The sequence below is a fragment of the Ranitomeya variabilis genome, chromosome 6, assembly GCF_051348905.1.
Source record: "Ranitomeya variabilis isolate aRanVar5 chromosome 6, aRanVar5.hap1, whole genome shotgun sequence".
Taxonomy (NCBI): domain Eukaryota; kingdom Metazoa; phylum Chordata; class Amphibia; order Anura; family Dendrobatidae; genus Ranitomeya; species Ranitomeya variabilis.
Genome location: NC_135237.1, coordinates 449,446,939 through 449,461,264, shown reverse-complemented (window position 1 = coordinate 449,461,264; position 14,326 = coordinate 449,446,939). Strand labels below are relative to the sequence as shown.

Below are 14,326 nucleotides of genomic sequence, written 5' to 3'. Positions count from 1 at the left end.
CCCATAATACAGACACCGCATAGGAACCAATGTAACTGTGGGAGCTCTGGGCTTTCACAAGATGTCAGCAGAGCCCCTGCAGCACTGAACACCCACAGCACTGAACACCCGCAGCACAACATCGCACATCTGAACACCCCCTCATCCCAGCCTGCAGCAACGCTCCACTCTTGCCTCCTCCAGCGGCGACCCTGGGACCCCGCTTTACTGCAGTTTTCACCCCGGGTAAGCAATAAGATGCATGGATTATAAGAAGCACCATCATTTTATAAAAAAAAAAGATTTCTTTCCTATTTTTCTCCTCAAAATCTGGGGTGCGTCTTATAATCCGATGCGTTTTATGATCCACAAAATACGGTAATTGCAGCTTCAGGATTCCTGATGATGCTTAAAAACAAATGTAAAAGATAAGTTTAATAATTAAAAAAATATTCACACTAAAAAATAGAAAACATTTTCTAAAGTAAAAATAGTAAACCATAAAATATACACATGTTATTACCATGACTATACCAACCTGATGTCTATAAATTATTCTTCACCATAATAACCAAAGTTTCATGTCAAAGAAAGGTCACAGGTTTTTTTTTAAATAATGCAAAAATTAAAGTCATCAAACAATGTTATGTACCCTAAAACGGAGACAATAAAAACTGAACACAATTGTAAAAATGAGCAGGTCCAAATACAGTTAATAAGTAAATTACATATAACTCAAAATAGTGCCTTTGAAAAATACAAATCTATTGGATAAAGTCAAGTCCTTACAAGTGCATCTCAATAAATTAGAATATCATCAAAAAGTTAATTTATTTAAATTCTTCAATACAAAAAGTTAAACTCATATATTATATAGAGTCATTGCAAACAGAGTGATTTTTTTAAGTTAATGTTGATGATTATGGCTTACAGCCAATGAAAACCCAAAAGTCATTATCTCAGAAAATTAGGATAATTAACAAAAAACACCTGCAAAGGCTTCCTAAGTGTTTCAAAAGGCCCTTAGTCTGTTTCAGTAGGCTCCACAATCATGGGGAAGACTGCTGACTTGCCAGATGTCCAGAAGGCAGTCATTGACACATTTAACAAGTAGGGTAAGCCACAAAAGGTCATTGCTAAAGAAGCTGGCAATTCAGAGTGTTGTAACCAAGCATATAAATGGAAAGTTCAGTGGAAGGATAAAGGGTGGTAGAAAAAGGTGGACAAGCAACCGGGATAACCACAGCCTTGAAAGGATTGTTTTAAAAAGGCCATTTAAAAATATGGGGGAGATTCTCGAGAAGGGGACTGCTGCTAGAGTCATTGCTTCAAGAGCAACCACACACAGACATATCCAGGACATGGGCTAGAAGTGTCGCATTCCTTGTGTCAAGCCACTCATGACCAATAGACAACGCCAGAAGCATCTTACCTGGGCTAAGAATAAAAAGAATTGGACTGTTGCTCAGAGGCCTAAGGTGTTGTTTTAAGATGAAAGTAAATTTAGCATTTCAATTGGAAATCAAGGTCGCAGAGTCTGGAGGAAGAGTGGAGAGGCCACAATCCAAGCTGCTTGAGGTCTAGTGTGAAGTTTCCACAATCAGTGATGTTATCTGCTGGTATAGATCCACTGTGTTTTTTCAAGACCAAAGTAAGCTCAGCTGTCTACCAGGAAATTTTAGAGCACCTTATGCTTCCCTCTGCCGACAAGCTTTTTGGAGATGGAAAAGTCATTCTCCAGCAGGACTTGGCACCTGTCCACATTGCCAAAAGTACCAATACCTGGTTTAAAAACAACAGTATCACTCTGTTTGACTGGCCAGCAAACCCGCCTGACCTTAACCCCATAGAGAACCTATGGGGTATTGTCAAGAGGGAGATGAGAGACACCAGACCCAACAATGCAGATGAGCTGAAGGATGATATCAGAGCAACCTGGGCTTCCATAACACTTCAGCAGTGCCACAGGCTGATCGCCTCCATGCCATGCTGCATTGATGCAGTAATTGATGCAAAAGGAGAGCCAACCAAGTATTGAGTGCATTTACTGAACATACATTTCAGTAGGCCAATATTTGGGATTTTCAAATCATTTTTCAAGCTGATGTTATGAAGTATTCTAAATTAATTAATGAGATAATGACATTACGGTTTTCATTGGCTGTAAGCCATAATCCTCAACATTAACAGAAATAAACACTTGAAATAGATCACTCTGTTTGGGTTTAATAGGACCTTTCCTTAAAGGGGATCTGTGACTAAATTTGAAAATACAAACTCCATACATTAGTAAATACACCTATTAGACCATCTATTAGATCCAAATGCAATGTTAACCTCTTTCTGACCTTGGACGGGATAGTACGTCTGAGGTCACAAACCGTGCTTTGATGCAGGGCTCCGGCGGTAAGCCGGCATCAAAGCCGGGACATGTCAGCTGTTGTGAACAGCTGACATGTGCCCGCAATAGCGGCGGGTGAAATCGTGATTCACCCGCCGCTATTAACTAGTTAAATGCCGCTGTCAAACGCAGACAGTGGCATTTAACAGGCGCTTCCGGCCGGGCAGCCAGAAATGAGCGCATCGCCGACCCCGTCACATGATCGGGGGTCAGCGATGCTTCTGCAGAGTAACCATAGAGGTCCTTGAGACCTCTATGGTTATTGATCGCCGGTAGGTCTGAGCGCCACCCTGTGGTCGGCGCTCACAGCACACCTGCATTTCTGCTGCATAGCAGCGATCTGATGATCGCTGCTATGTAGCAGAGCCGATCGTGTTGTGCCAGCTTCTAGCCTCCTATTAAAAAAATGTGAAAAAAATAAAAAAAATATAAAAGTTTAAATCACCCCCCTTTCCCCCCATTCAAAATAAATCAATAAAAAAAAAATCAAACCTACACATATTTGGTATCGCTGCATTCAGAATCGCCCGATCTATCAATAAAAAAAGGATTAACCTGATCGCTACACGGTGTAGCGAGAAAAAAATTTGAAATGCCAGAATAACTTTTTTTGGTCGCCGCGACATTGCATTAAAATGCAATAATGGGCGATCAAAAGAACCTATCTGCACTGAAATGGTATCATTAAAAACGCTAGCTCAACACACAAAAAATAAGCCCTCACCTGACCCCAGATCATGAAAAATGGAGACCCTACAGGTATCGGAAAATGGCACAATTTTTTTTTTTTTTTTTTAGCAAAGTTTGGATTTTTTTTTCACCACTTAGTGTCTATGAACTCGTAATGACCTGGAGAATCAAAATGGCAGGTCAGTTTTAGCATTTAGTGAACCTAGCAAAAAAGCCAAGCAAAAAACAAGTGTGGGATTGCACTTTTTTGCAATTTCACTGCACTTGGAATTTTTTTCCCGATTTCTAGTACATGACATGGTAAAACCAATGATGTTTTTCAAAAGTACAACTCGTCCCGCAAAAAATAAGCCCTCACATGGTCATATTAATGGAAAAATAAAAAAGTTATGGCTCTGGGAAGGAGGGGAGCGAAAAACGAACACGGAAAAATGGAAAATCCCAAGGTCATGAAGGGGTTAAAGAGATGATTGACTACTACAAATTCCCACAAGTAAAATAAAAAAACCTTATAGTCACCTCCCGCACCAGTGCCATTCCAGTGATGTTAGTGACAGGTCTGCCAGGACTCGAGTCACATTGTTATGACCCATCAGCGCTGCAGCCAATCAGGTGCCACTGATCGGCTGCTTTGCTCACATTTCTCTCAGATGAAACTTAGATGTCAAATGAAAATGTGATCACAGGTGTTTGGCTGCAGTGCTCACATGGCATAACAATGTTGTAATGAATGGAAACGGAGGCACAGGTAGTGAAGTGCACATTCGTTTATTGAACTTATTGTGAAACCACGGGACCACTACTCGGGGGGACTCCGAAGGGGGTGTGACTGAGCGAGCCCCAGACTCCCATAGTAAGACCCTTCAAACAGGGCCAGAGTGGAAAGTTTGGGAGACGTAAGGTGCTACGTTCAGTTATACCCCGGGTACGTGGAAGCTGACTCGGCCGGACTGGCGAGCAGGCAGGTACTGCAAGTAGCGGAGAACCAGACAGGAGACAGGCAGCTCAAATGGGTAGCGGGCAACAGCTGGCACGGAGAGAAGCAGGTGGTGCAGGCATAGCACCAGAAGGCAAGAGAGGCACAGAGGGTACACTGAGGAGACAAACCAGAATTAGCGAGGTACAAGCTGAGCATTTCACACAAGAGCCAGGAACCTGAGAACTAACAACAGGAAACACTTGCTGCTCAGGCACCTCCCTAAGGGGAGAGATGCCTAAAATAGTACGAGACACTTAGCCATTGGCTGAAACCTATTTTATAAATGGCGCTGTCTCTTTAAGAGACTGGGAGTGCACACATGTGCACCCTTAGTGGTGTGCCAGGAGACCTGCGGGACGCGCGCAGCGTCCAGGCAGTGTGGGACGTGGAACGGAAGCCCCAGGAGACCGGCACCCCTGCCGGGCACTGCGCTGAAGTGGCAGCCCCAATGACGCAGGTGCAGACCAGGGAGCGGACCGGGACAGAGGCGTTACAAATGTCATGCAAGAGCTGGGACACCCAGCAATGATATCTTGTGGGATATCAGTAAAAGGTTTTTTTTATCTTTTAAGACAAGGTTGTCCGTAAAGTGGACAACCCCTTCAACTATAAAAGAAACTCCATTAGAGAAAAATGATGGAATAAACAGTGGTAGAACAATATCAGGAAAGTCATGTTTATTCATGTATATATCAAACCTGCCCATAGACTTACGTAGGACAGTCTGTCTCAATAAAAGTAGATTATATATATATATATATATATATATATATATATATATATATATAAAATGGGAGTCACTTGCATTCACATATAACTGTAATGCCTTATAGCTTTATATGCCTGTCATCACTTTTCATACTTGGATGCCGATTGTACCGCTCAAACATAACTAACCAGAGCCTTATCCCATTATTACTTGTGTTGGGCAATGTTGAGTAAAAATAATATATTATACAGACTTACCTACTGATCCCCATCACTGTTCTAGTACTGCTGCCAGTGTCCTAGGCCAGCCTCCTTTCTTCCTGGTTTCATCTGTCATATATCATCAATGCCACAATGTGTTGACTTTATGCACTGCTGGAATTTTTTTTTTAAATACATGGAGAAGTGAACAGAAAGTCTTACATTATGAATGAAATACCCATGCCCGAAAATTGAAAGACCTCCCTAAGGCTTTTATCAAAATTTTGAAAATACATTATTATATATTGAAAAAAGTACAAACTACATATTAAAACCGTGAGTCAATATACATAAGAATAGACATTGCATTGCCTGAATACCTCTCATAGTACTGTCAGAGACAATATATATTAGTAAAGTACAAAGTAAGCACACCTCATGCTCACATCAACTGACACATCTGCTAATACTAAGTATGCTATCCAACAGCTTGATACAAACATAGAATTGACATAAAAACAGTCTGTCTTCAAGGTACCCTCCATATCGCAATACCCCTCTTGTACAAAAGATCCGTAGGGCAGAAAATCCCAAAATGTACCAACATAAGTCATAGATGTAGAGGTAAATACATATAAAAGTTATTTTACCAACCACTCAGATGCCAACCATCCTGAAGCATGTTTCGCAATGGTTTCTTCAGGGGCTATGAATAAAGCTTACATAGTTACATAGTTATTAAGGTTGAAGGAAGACTTTAAGTCCATCTAGTTCAACCCATAGCCTAACCTAACATGCCCTAACATGTTGATCCAGCTGTCCTGTAAAGTTAGGCATTGAATAGTACTGAGATCCTTTCTGTTTCTTTGCTTCAAATCCCAGTTATAGATGCCCATACACTTTATATGCAGTTCATTTGACTAACACCTATTCTTTCCAACTCCCGAATATGCAGGCACTCTGCTCAGTTGAGTCTGCATTTCTTTTCAGCACAAAGATTCATTTGGAAACAGCATATTTTTCTGGGAGAAAATGACTGGGCATGTTGAAATCTAACATGCCTGATTCTTTTTTCCACTGACATCCACTATTGGGGGAATGTTCATATGTAATTGGCCAGTCCAGAAAATATCATCCATTGGCCAGTCAAGAAAAAAATCAGTTCAACCAACTTTCCTCTGTGTATAGGCACCTTCAATACCGCTCAATAATAGTTCTACATTCAAAATACGACATAGGGCTGCAAAATGTTTATTATTTGTTTTTTTCATTCCAACTATAATCACCGAGTTTCCTTGTAACCAATGAAATTTTCTGATTTAGATCTCTTCAATGGAGACAAATCTGAAAACAATAGAGGAGGAGAACAAACTCATAGAGCAGAACAATGAAAGTCTTTTGAAAGAGCTGGCTGGTCTAAGCCAAGCCCTTATTTCAAGTCTTGCTGATATCCAGCTTCCACAAATGGTAAGACCATATAAGTTCCCATGATGAGGACTAGAAATGGAACTGCATCTACCTGAAAATGTGCTACATATAGGGCCTATCAAGCATTTTCTTCTCCTCCCTTCAACCTCTTGCTTTTTTCTGGACTTTCTACTGAAGGAGCACAATGACTTGTAGACATTCCTGCCCTGTAAGCTGCATGTATATGCTAGATAATTGTGAATGAGCATTCTCAAAAATGCTCCTTTCACAATTACTTTGCCGTGTAAACAGCCTGCTGATCACCTGATGAATGAACGTTTTGAAATGATCATCGTCCTCGGCAATGCATTGTTCCTGTGTAAATAGAACTATTAAAATTATGGCAGCCTATGTGCACTGTGCGATCTAGTATAGATCACTCAGGGTATGTGCACACGTTGTAGATTTCCTGCAGATCTGCAGCGTTTTCTTCCTCGCAGAAACGCTGCAGATCTGCAAGTGATTTACAGTACAATGTAAATCAATGGCAAAAAAAAATTCTGTGCTAATGGTGCGGAAAAATCGGCATCGAAAACGCGGCAGATTCAAAAAAAGGAGCATGTCAATTCTTTTTGCAGATCTGCTGCGTTTCTGCACCCATTCCATAATAGAAATCTGCAGGGGTAAAAAAAAAGGAAGAAATCCGCACAAAAATCTGCATCGTGTGCACATACCAAAAAAAGGTGCAGATTCTGACCTGCGTTTTCTGCCAAGAAATGCAGAATCTGCACAGAAAATTCCTCAGTCAAATCTGTAACGTGTGCACATAGCCTCAGTGAGCATCATTTAGGCTATGTGCACATGTTGCGGATTAGCCTTAGGAATTTCCGTGTGGATCCGCAGTGTTTTTTGTGCGTTTTTGCTGCATTTTTTCTGCTTTTTTTGCGGATTTGCTGCGTTTTTTACCCCTGCGGATTTCTATAATGGAATGGGTACAAAAACGCTGCAGATTCGCAAAAAAAGAAGTGACATGCTACTTCTTTTAAACCGCAGCGTTTCCGCAGCGGATTTTCCGCAAAGTGTGCACAGCTTTTTTTTTTCTCATTGATTTACATTGTACTGTAGTAAATGCACCGCAAAAAACGCTGCGGATCCGCAGAGAATCGGCAATGTGTGCACATAGCCTTAGTTTAATGTAAGCAGGAATTTAAATGACCGCTGATCAGCAAGTTTATCAATTGGCTGTCGTATTGTGGCATCGATCGTACTTGTTAATAGAGCCTTACTCTCAGAAACTGTAATAGAGTTTTGTGAACAAGGATAATCAGCAATTGTTTGTCATACATAAGTTAATAAGATTCTTTACTTTTTGATTAAACGTGGAAGCATGTAACTTCTTAAAGGGAACCTGTCACCAGGAAAGATTTTATTCCTCCCAGCAGCATTCAGATTTCAGTCACGGGGGGCGGCACTGATGCACTGTCAGTCAGGGCCGGGGGCATGGTTACAGACACTGCTCTCCATACACAGAGTGGTGATTGAACCAGCGCTGGAGCCGCGCCAGTGACTGAAACCCGAATGCTGCTGCGGGAATAAAGTTCATTTTCTCCCTGCAGCGTCTGGCTAAGTACGGGCATCGGGCAGGCTCATAACTATCAACCTGCAAATGAATCTCATATCTGCAGGTTAATAGTGTGTTTTCTGGTGACTGGTTCCCTTTAATAATTATAAGACTAGTTGGTTGAACCTAAGTATTATCAGGGGCTGCTATGTCATCATGAATCTGGATAGTTGTGGTTAAGAACATTATCAATAAGCAATGTCTGATTAAACAAAACGTTTGACTATTTTTAATAATCTTAAAGGTAATCTGTCAGCAGGATTTCATCCCCAAACAATAAACACATGTAGCAAAGACAAATCCAGCAATTTTTTAACTTAGAAAGTCTATTCCTTCGTTACTGAGAAATCGTCATTTGATTCAATATGAAAAAAATGCTCAAATGCTTTACGTACTGTACCTGCAAGTTTTTCTCAAGCCTTTTCCACACCGACTCTATTTCCTGCCTGCATTACTGCCTGCTCCTGCTTGTCTGACAGATTCTTTGTTGTGTGATTTCAAGCCGTCCGTCAAGCAGGACAAGGCAGCGCTGAGCAGGGAACAGAGGTTTGAGAACAGCTTCCAGGGTCCAACGCACTTCAACTTCATTTATATATCCATTCAAAAGATTTCTCAGTAGCGTAGGAACAGACTGACTAGCTAACGGTATGGCAGCACTTCTATTTACAAGACCTAAATGTGCATATAAATAATATGTGGGTAGAGATGGGTGAAATCCTGCTGACAGAGTCCTTTTTAATAAACTACAATTTGGAAACCTTTAGCCCTTCCTGCCATGAGCTTAAAACCTGCAATAATGCTTTAATGCTTCTTACAAATACATTCATGATATAATGGCTCTTGGGGCGGCAAAAGTGTGGGATCCTCTACTAATGGCCATGATTGTAGAAAACTCTGATCAGGGCTATTTAACACTTGAGATGCCACCATCAGTTTGGAGATTGCAATTACTGGGGCTGATTGGTTAAAAAGGGAAAGAACTATGCTAAAAGGGGTGGTCCACATAAAAAAATATAAGAAAACATATTCTTGGTGTAATGATATATAACTTACTAATGCAATTGTTTTAGAAACACTGCACTGAGGTCCCTCTTTCAGCAATGCTTCTGGTAGCTCTATCTATTCCCCTTTTCTATACATGGATGCCCATACATCATCAGAGTTGTGTATGAAGGGGGCTTGTTGATTCTATATATGGTAGCTAAGCCAGCCCCCTCTCTAACTTTGTATATGCTATGGTCAATAAATGCCATAGATTAGCTACTGAAATTAGCAGTCATCTAGCCTCATTCATATACTGCGCTGATAATGTGCCAATACAGCAACATTTTTCCTGTGTCAAGTATAGTAGCAGACGTGGAGCTGCCCGGACCTTGGAGCATCAGTGAAACATTTAGCAATATTTTTTACAGTGACAAGTCCTTCATAAATAATCCACCAGGCTGAATATAGGCATTTCAATGCATTCTAAAAATATATAATACTTAAAAGCATGGGCCTTTAATGGGCCAAAAAGTTTAATATAGTTAAAAAAAATTACTTAAAAAAAACCAATAAAACATATTTGGTAGCCTCATAAACACAATTTACTTGTACTATGCGAAACACGCGTCGGGGCGCATGGAATGGATCCCACATTACACACAACATGGGTAAGCAGTAACTACATCCTTGATAGCACTTTATTTTAGTGCACCTTTGGCGCTCATTTGTAGGTTGAAGTATTGAGTTAATCCACTTCACAGATTTGGTTTCTATATTGATGGGGGAGAGTTATATAGTTATGTCCCAAGCTGAAAGATATAGACACCATATGAATTTCTATGAAACAAAACATTATCTTTAGTCTGTATTATTTAAAGACACTAAGGATTTAAATACATTTTATTGGATGTTTCATCATTGAAAATAACTCTGTAGAGGAGATAATATCTTGACAAATATCCTGGTGCTCCTTCACCCCTGAAAAGGGGGATTCAGATATATTAATGTACAGTCCATACTCAGATCACAATACACAGTCTGACCATGGGTCTTATAATCTGACCTAGCTGCCTCATCGATATACAGGAAAGTATTCGTACCCCTTTAAATTTTTCAATCATTGCTTCATTGCAGCCATTTGGTAAATTCAAAAAAGTTCATTTTTTCTCATTAATGTACACTCTGCATCCCATCTTGACTAAAAAAAAAATGTAGTAATTTTTTGCTAATTTATTAAGAAAGAAAAACTGAAATATCACATGGTCATAAGTATTCAGACCCTTTGCTCAGTATTGAGTAGAAGCACCCTTTTGATCTAGTACAACCATGAGTCTTCTTGGGAATGATGCATCAAGTTTATCACACCTGAATTTGGGGATCCCCTGCCATTCTTCCTTGCATATCCTCTCCAATTCCATCAGGTTGGATGGTGAACATTGGTGGACAGCCATTTTTAGGTCTCTCCAGATATGCTCAGTTAGGTTTAGGTCAGGGCTCTAGCTGGGCCAGTCAATAATGGTCACAGAGTTCGGCCAAGTCTGAGGTCCAGAGTACTCTGGAAGAGGTATTCATCCAGGATATCTCTGTACTTGGCCGCATTCATGTTTCATTCAATGACAACCAGTTGTCCTGTCTCTGCAGCTGAAAAACACCCCCATAGCATGATGATGCCACCACCATGTTTCACTGTTGGGATTGTAGTGGGTAGGTGATGGGCAGTGCCTGGTTTTCTCCACACATACCACTTAGAATTATCACCAAAAAGGTCTATCTTCGTCTTATCAGACCAGAGAATCTTATTTCTCATAGTCTGGGAGTCCTTCATGTGTTTTTTAGCAAACTCTATGTGGGCATTCATATGTCTTGCACTGAGGAGAGGCTTCGTTGGACCAATCTTCCATAAAGGCCTGAGTGGTGGAGGGCTGCAGTGATAGTTGACTTTGTGGAACTTTCTTGCATCTCCCTACTGCATCTCTGGAGCTCAGCCACAGTGATCTTGGGGTTCTTCTTTACCTCTCTCACCAATGCTCTTCTCCCACATTTGCTCAGTTTGGCTGGACGGCCAGGTCTAGGAAGACTTCTGGTGGTCCCAAACCTCTTCCATTTAAGGATTATGGAAGCCACTGTGCTCTTAGAAATCTTGAGTACTGCAAAAATTCTGTTTTAACCTTGACCAGATCTGTGCCTTGAAGCAATTCTGTCTCTGAGCTCCTTTGCCAGTTCCTTTGACCTCTTTTGGTCTGACATGCACTGTGAGCTGTGAGGCTTCCGTTGGGCTACTCTGCCATAAAGGCCCGGTCTGCAGTGATAGTTGACTTTGTGGAACTTTCTTTCATCTCCCTATTGCATCTCTGGAGTGCAGCCACACTGATCTTGGGGTTTTTCTTTACCTCTATCACCAAGGCTCTTCTCCCATGATTGTTCAGTTTGGCTGGACGTCCAGGTCAGCGAAGACTTCTGGTGGTCTCAAACTTCTTCCATTTAAGGATTACGGAGGCCACTGTGCCCTTAGGAACCTTGAGTACTGCAGAAATTCTTTTGAAACCTTGGCCAGATCTGAGCCTTGCCACAATTCTGTCTGAGCTCCTTGGCCAGTTCATTTGACCTCATGATTCTAATTTGGTCTGACATGCACTGTGAGGTCTTATATAGACAGGTGTGTGCCTTTCCAAATCAAGTCATATCAGTTTAATTAAATACAGCTGGACTCCAATGAAGGAGTAGAACAATCTCAAGGAGGATCACAAGGAAATGGACAGCATATGACTTAAATATGAGTGTCTGAGCAAAGGGTCTGAATACTTATGACCATGTGATATTTCAGTTTTTCTTTTTTATTAAATTTGCAAAAATTTCTACATTTCTGTTTTTTTTTCAGTCAAGATGGGGCGCAGAGTGTACATTAATTTGAAAAAATTAACTTTTTTTTAATTTACAAATGGCTGCAATGAAACAAAGAGTGAAAAATGTAAAGGGGTCTGAATACTTTCCGTACCCACTGTATATACACAAAGAATACATAGATATATAGAAGTCAGTGACACACACACATACATATATATATATATATATACACTCACCGGCCACTTTATTAGGTACACCATGCTAGTAACGGGTTGGACCCCTTTTGCCTTCAGAACTGCCTCAATTCTTCGTGGCATAGATTCAACAAGGTGCTGGAAGCATTCCTCAGAGATTTTGGTCCATATTGACATGATGGCATCACACAGTTGCCGCAGATTTGTCGGCTGCACATCCCAAAGATGCTCCATACAAGGCAGGATGGATCCATGCTTTCATGTTGTTTACGCCAAATTCTGACCCTACCATCCGAATGTCGCAGCAGAAATCGAGACTCATCAGACCAAGCAACGTTTTTCCAATCTTCTACTGTCCAATTTCGATGAGCTTGTGCAAATTGTAGCCTCAGTTTCCTGTTCTTAGCTGAAAGGAGTGGTACCCGGTGTGGCCTCAAAGTTCGACGCACTGTGCATTCAGAGATGCTCTTAGGCCTACCTTGGTTGTAACGGGTGGCGATTTGAGTCACTGTTGCCTTTCTATCAGCTCGAACCAGTCTGCCCATTCTCCTCTGACCTCTGGCATCAACAAGGCATTTCCGCCCACAGAACTGCCGCTCACTGGATTTTTTTTCTTTTTCGGGCCATTCTCTGTAAACCCTAGAGATGGTTGTGCGTGAAAATCCCAGTAGATCAGCGGTTTCTGAAATACTCAGACCAGCCCTTCTGGCACCAACAACCATGCCACGTTCAAAGGCACTCAAATCACCTTTCTTCCCCATACTGATGCTCGGTTTGAACTGCAGGAGATTGTCTTGACCATGTCTACATGCCTAAATGCACTGAGTTGCCGCCATGTGATTGGCTGATTAGAAATTAAGTGTTAACAAGAAGTTGGACAGGTGTACCTAATAAAGTGGCCAGTGAGTGTATATATTACATAGATAGATAGATAGATAGATAGATAGATAGATAGATAGATAGATAGAAGAAAAGCCGGTAATTCATCTGCCGTGTTCTGTAAAATCACTGCAGGAGCCAACAGGATAGAAGAGATGGATTACATACAGTAAATACAAATGGAATAGGTAGATATATAGATGTCAGTGACAAATAAAATTAGTACAGTATGTGTGCAAATTACCGGACATGTATTTAATTAATAAAAGATTATTTTTCAGAAACAAATGGCGTGGGCTCCTGTGCAATTTTTTTAACTAGCAGAGGGAAAGCCAACGGCTGGGGGCAGATGTTTATAGCCTGGGAAGGAGGTAATACCCATGGAGCTTCCCAGCCTATTAATATCAGCTCACAGCTGTATATTTAGCCTTTACTGGCTATTAAAATGGGGGACCCTAAAAAAAAGATGTAGGGTCCCCCTATAATTAATAACCAGCAAAGGCTATGCAAACAGCTACAGGCTGATATTAATAGCCTAGGAAGAGTCCATGGATATTGGCCCCCCAGGCTAAAAATATCAGTTCTCAGCCATCCCAGAAAAGGTGCAGCTCTAAGATGCACCAATTCTGGCACCTGTAGCGGTGGCAAGTGGGGTGATAGTTGTGGGGTTGATGCCACCATTCTATTTCCAGGTGACTTCAATCGCAGAGATTAGTAATGGAGAGGTGTCACTAAGATGCCCCCATTACTAACCCCATAGTCACATTGTAATAAAACACAGACATGCAGAAAAAAGTCCTTTAATGAAAGAATGACACAGACTCCTTTAATATTCTTAATTAAACCATAGTTACGACCTCACCCATTCCCCTGATGCCCTCATCATCAGCAAAAGAAGTAAAATAAACAAACAATAGTATTCCTCACCTTTCCGCAGAGATGCTTTTAATCCATTTGTCCCAGGATGGGTCCAGCTCTGCTACATCTAGATGGCAGATTGCATGATGCGACCATGCAGCCTGTCATCCAGCAGACAAACTGAGCACCGTGTGCTCAGTGTTTCTCTGTGAACTGCTATTCCCTGTCTGACGAGACCACGAGCGTGAGAAAGTTCTACTGCTCGTGTTGCCGTCTGACATGATATGCATATATTACATGGCTGAGGCAAAGTAACGAAGTCAGAGTGCAGAGGGCGGTAACTTTTCCCACAAAGAATGTGCTGACCGCCTGAAGTGTCACAGTGTCCCAGTTCCAGCCACGTGCTTCACAGCATTCGGTTACTAAACGCTTCATGCATGTACCTTGCCTCGCCCCATGTGATGCTGCACCATAAGGTACCCCAAAAATTAAAGAGGCTGGCAGCCAGAAAAGTGGGCTGGTGGCCCCCCAAAAGGTATCACACCGCAGCCCAGGAGGCAAATGTCCTACTGGGCAGATCA

At 41.4% G+C, this 14,326-nt stretch overlaps 1 protein-coding gene across 3 annotated transcripts in view; it reads left to right on the top strand.

Moving 5' to 3' along the window:
- ST18 (ST18 C2H2C-type zinc finger transcription factor) overlaps window positions 1-14,326 on the top strand; it is a 447,256-nt gene that overhangs the window by 419,115 nt on the left and 13,815 nt on the right. For 2 of the 3 annotated variants that reach the window (XM_077270483.1, XM_077270485.1), the window contains one exon: window positions 6,282-6,425. The exons of the other annotated variant lie outside the window; for it this stretch is intronic. In XM_077270483.1, coding sequence (XP_077126598.1) covers window positions 6,282-6,425 — 144 coding nt within the window. The remainder of the gene's footprint in view (window positions 1-6,281; window positions 6,426-14,326) is intronic. 3 annotated transcript variants of the gene reach the window in all.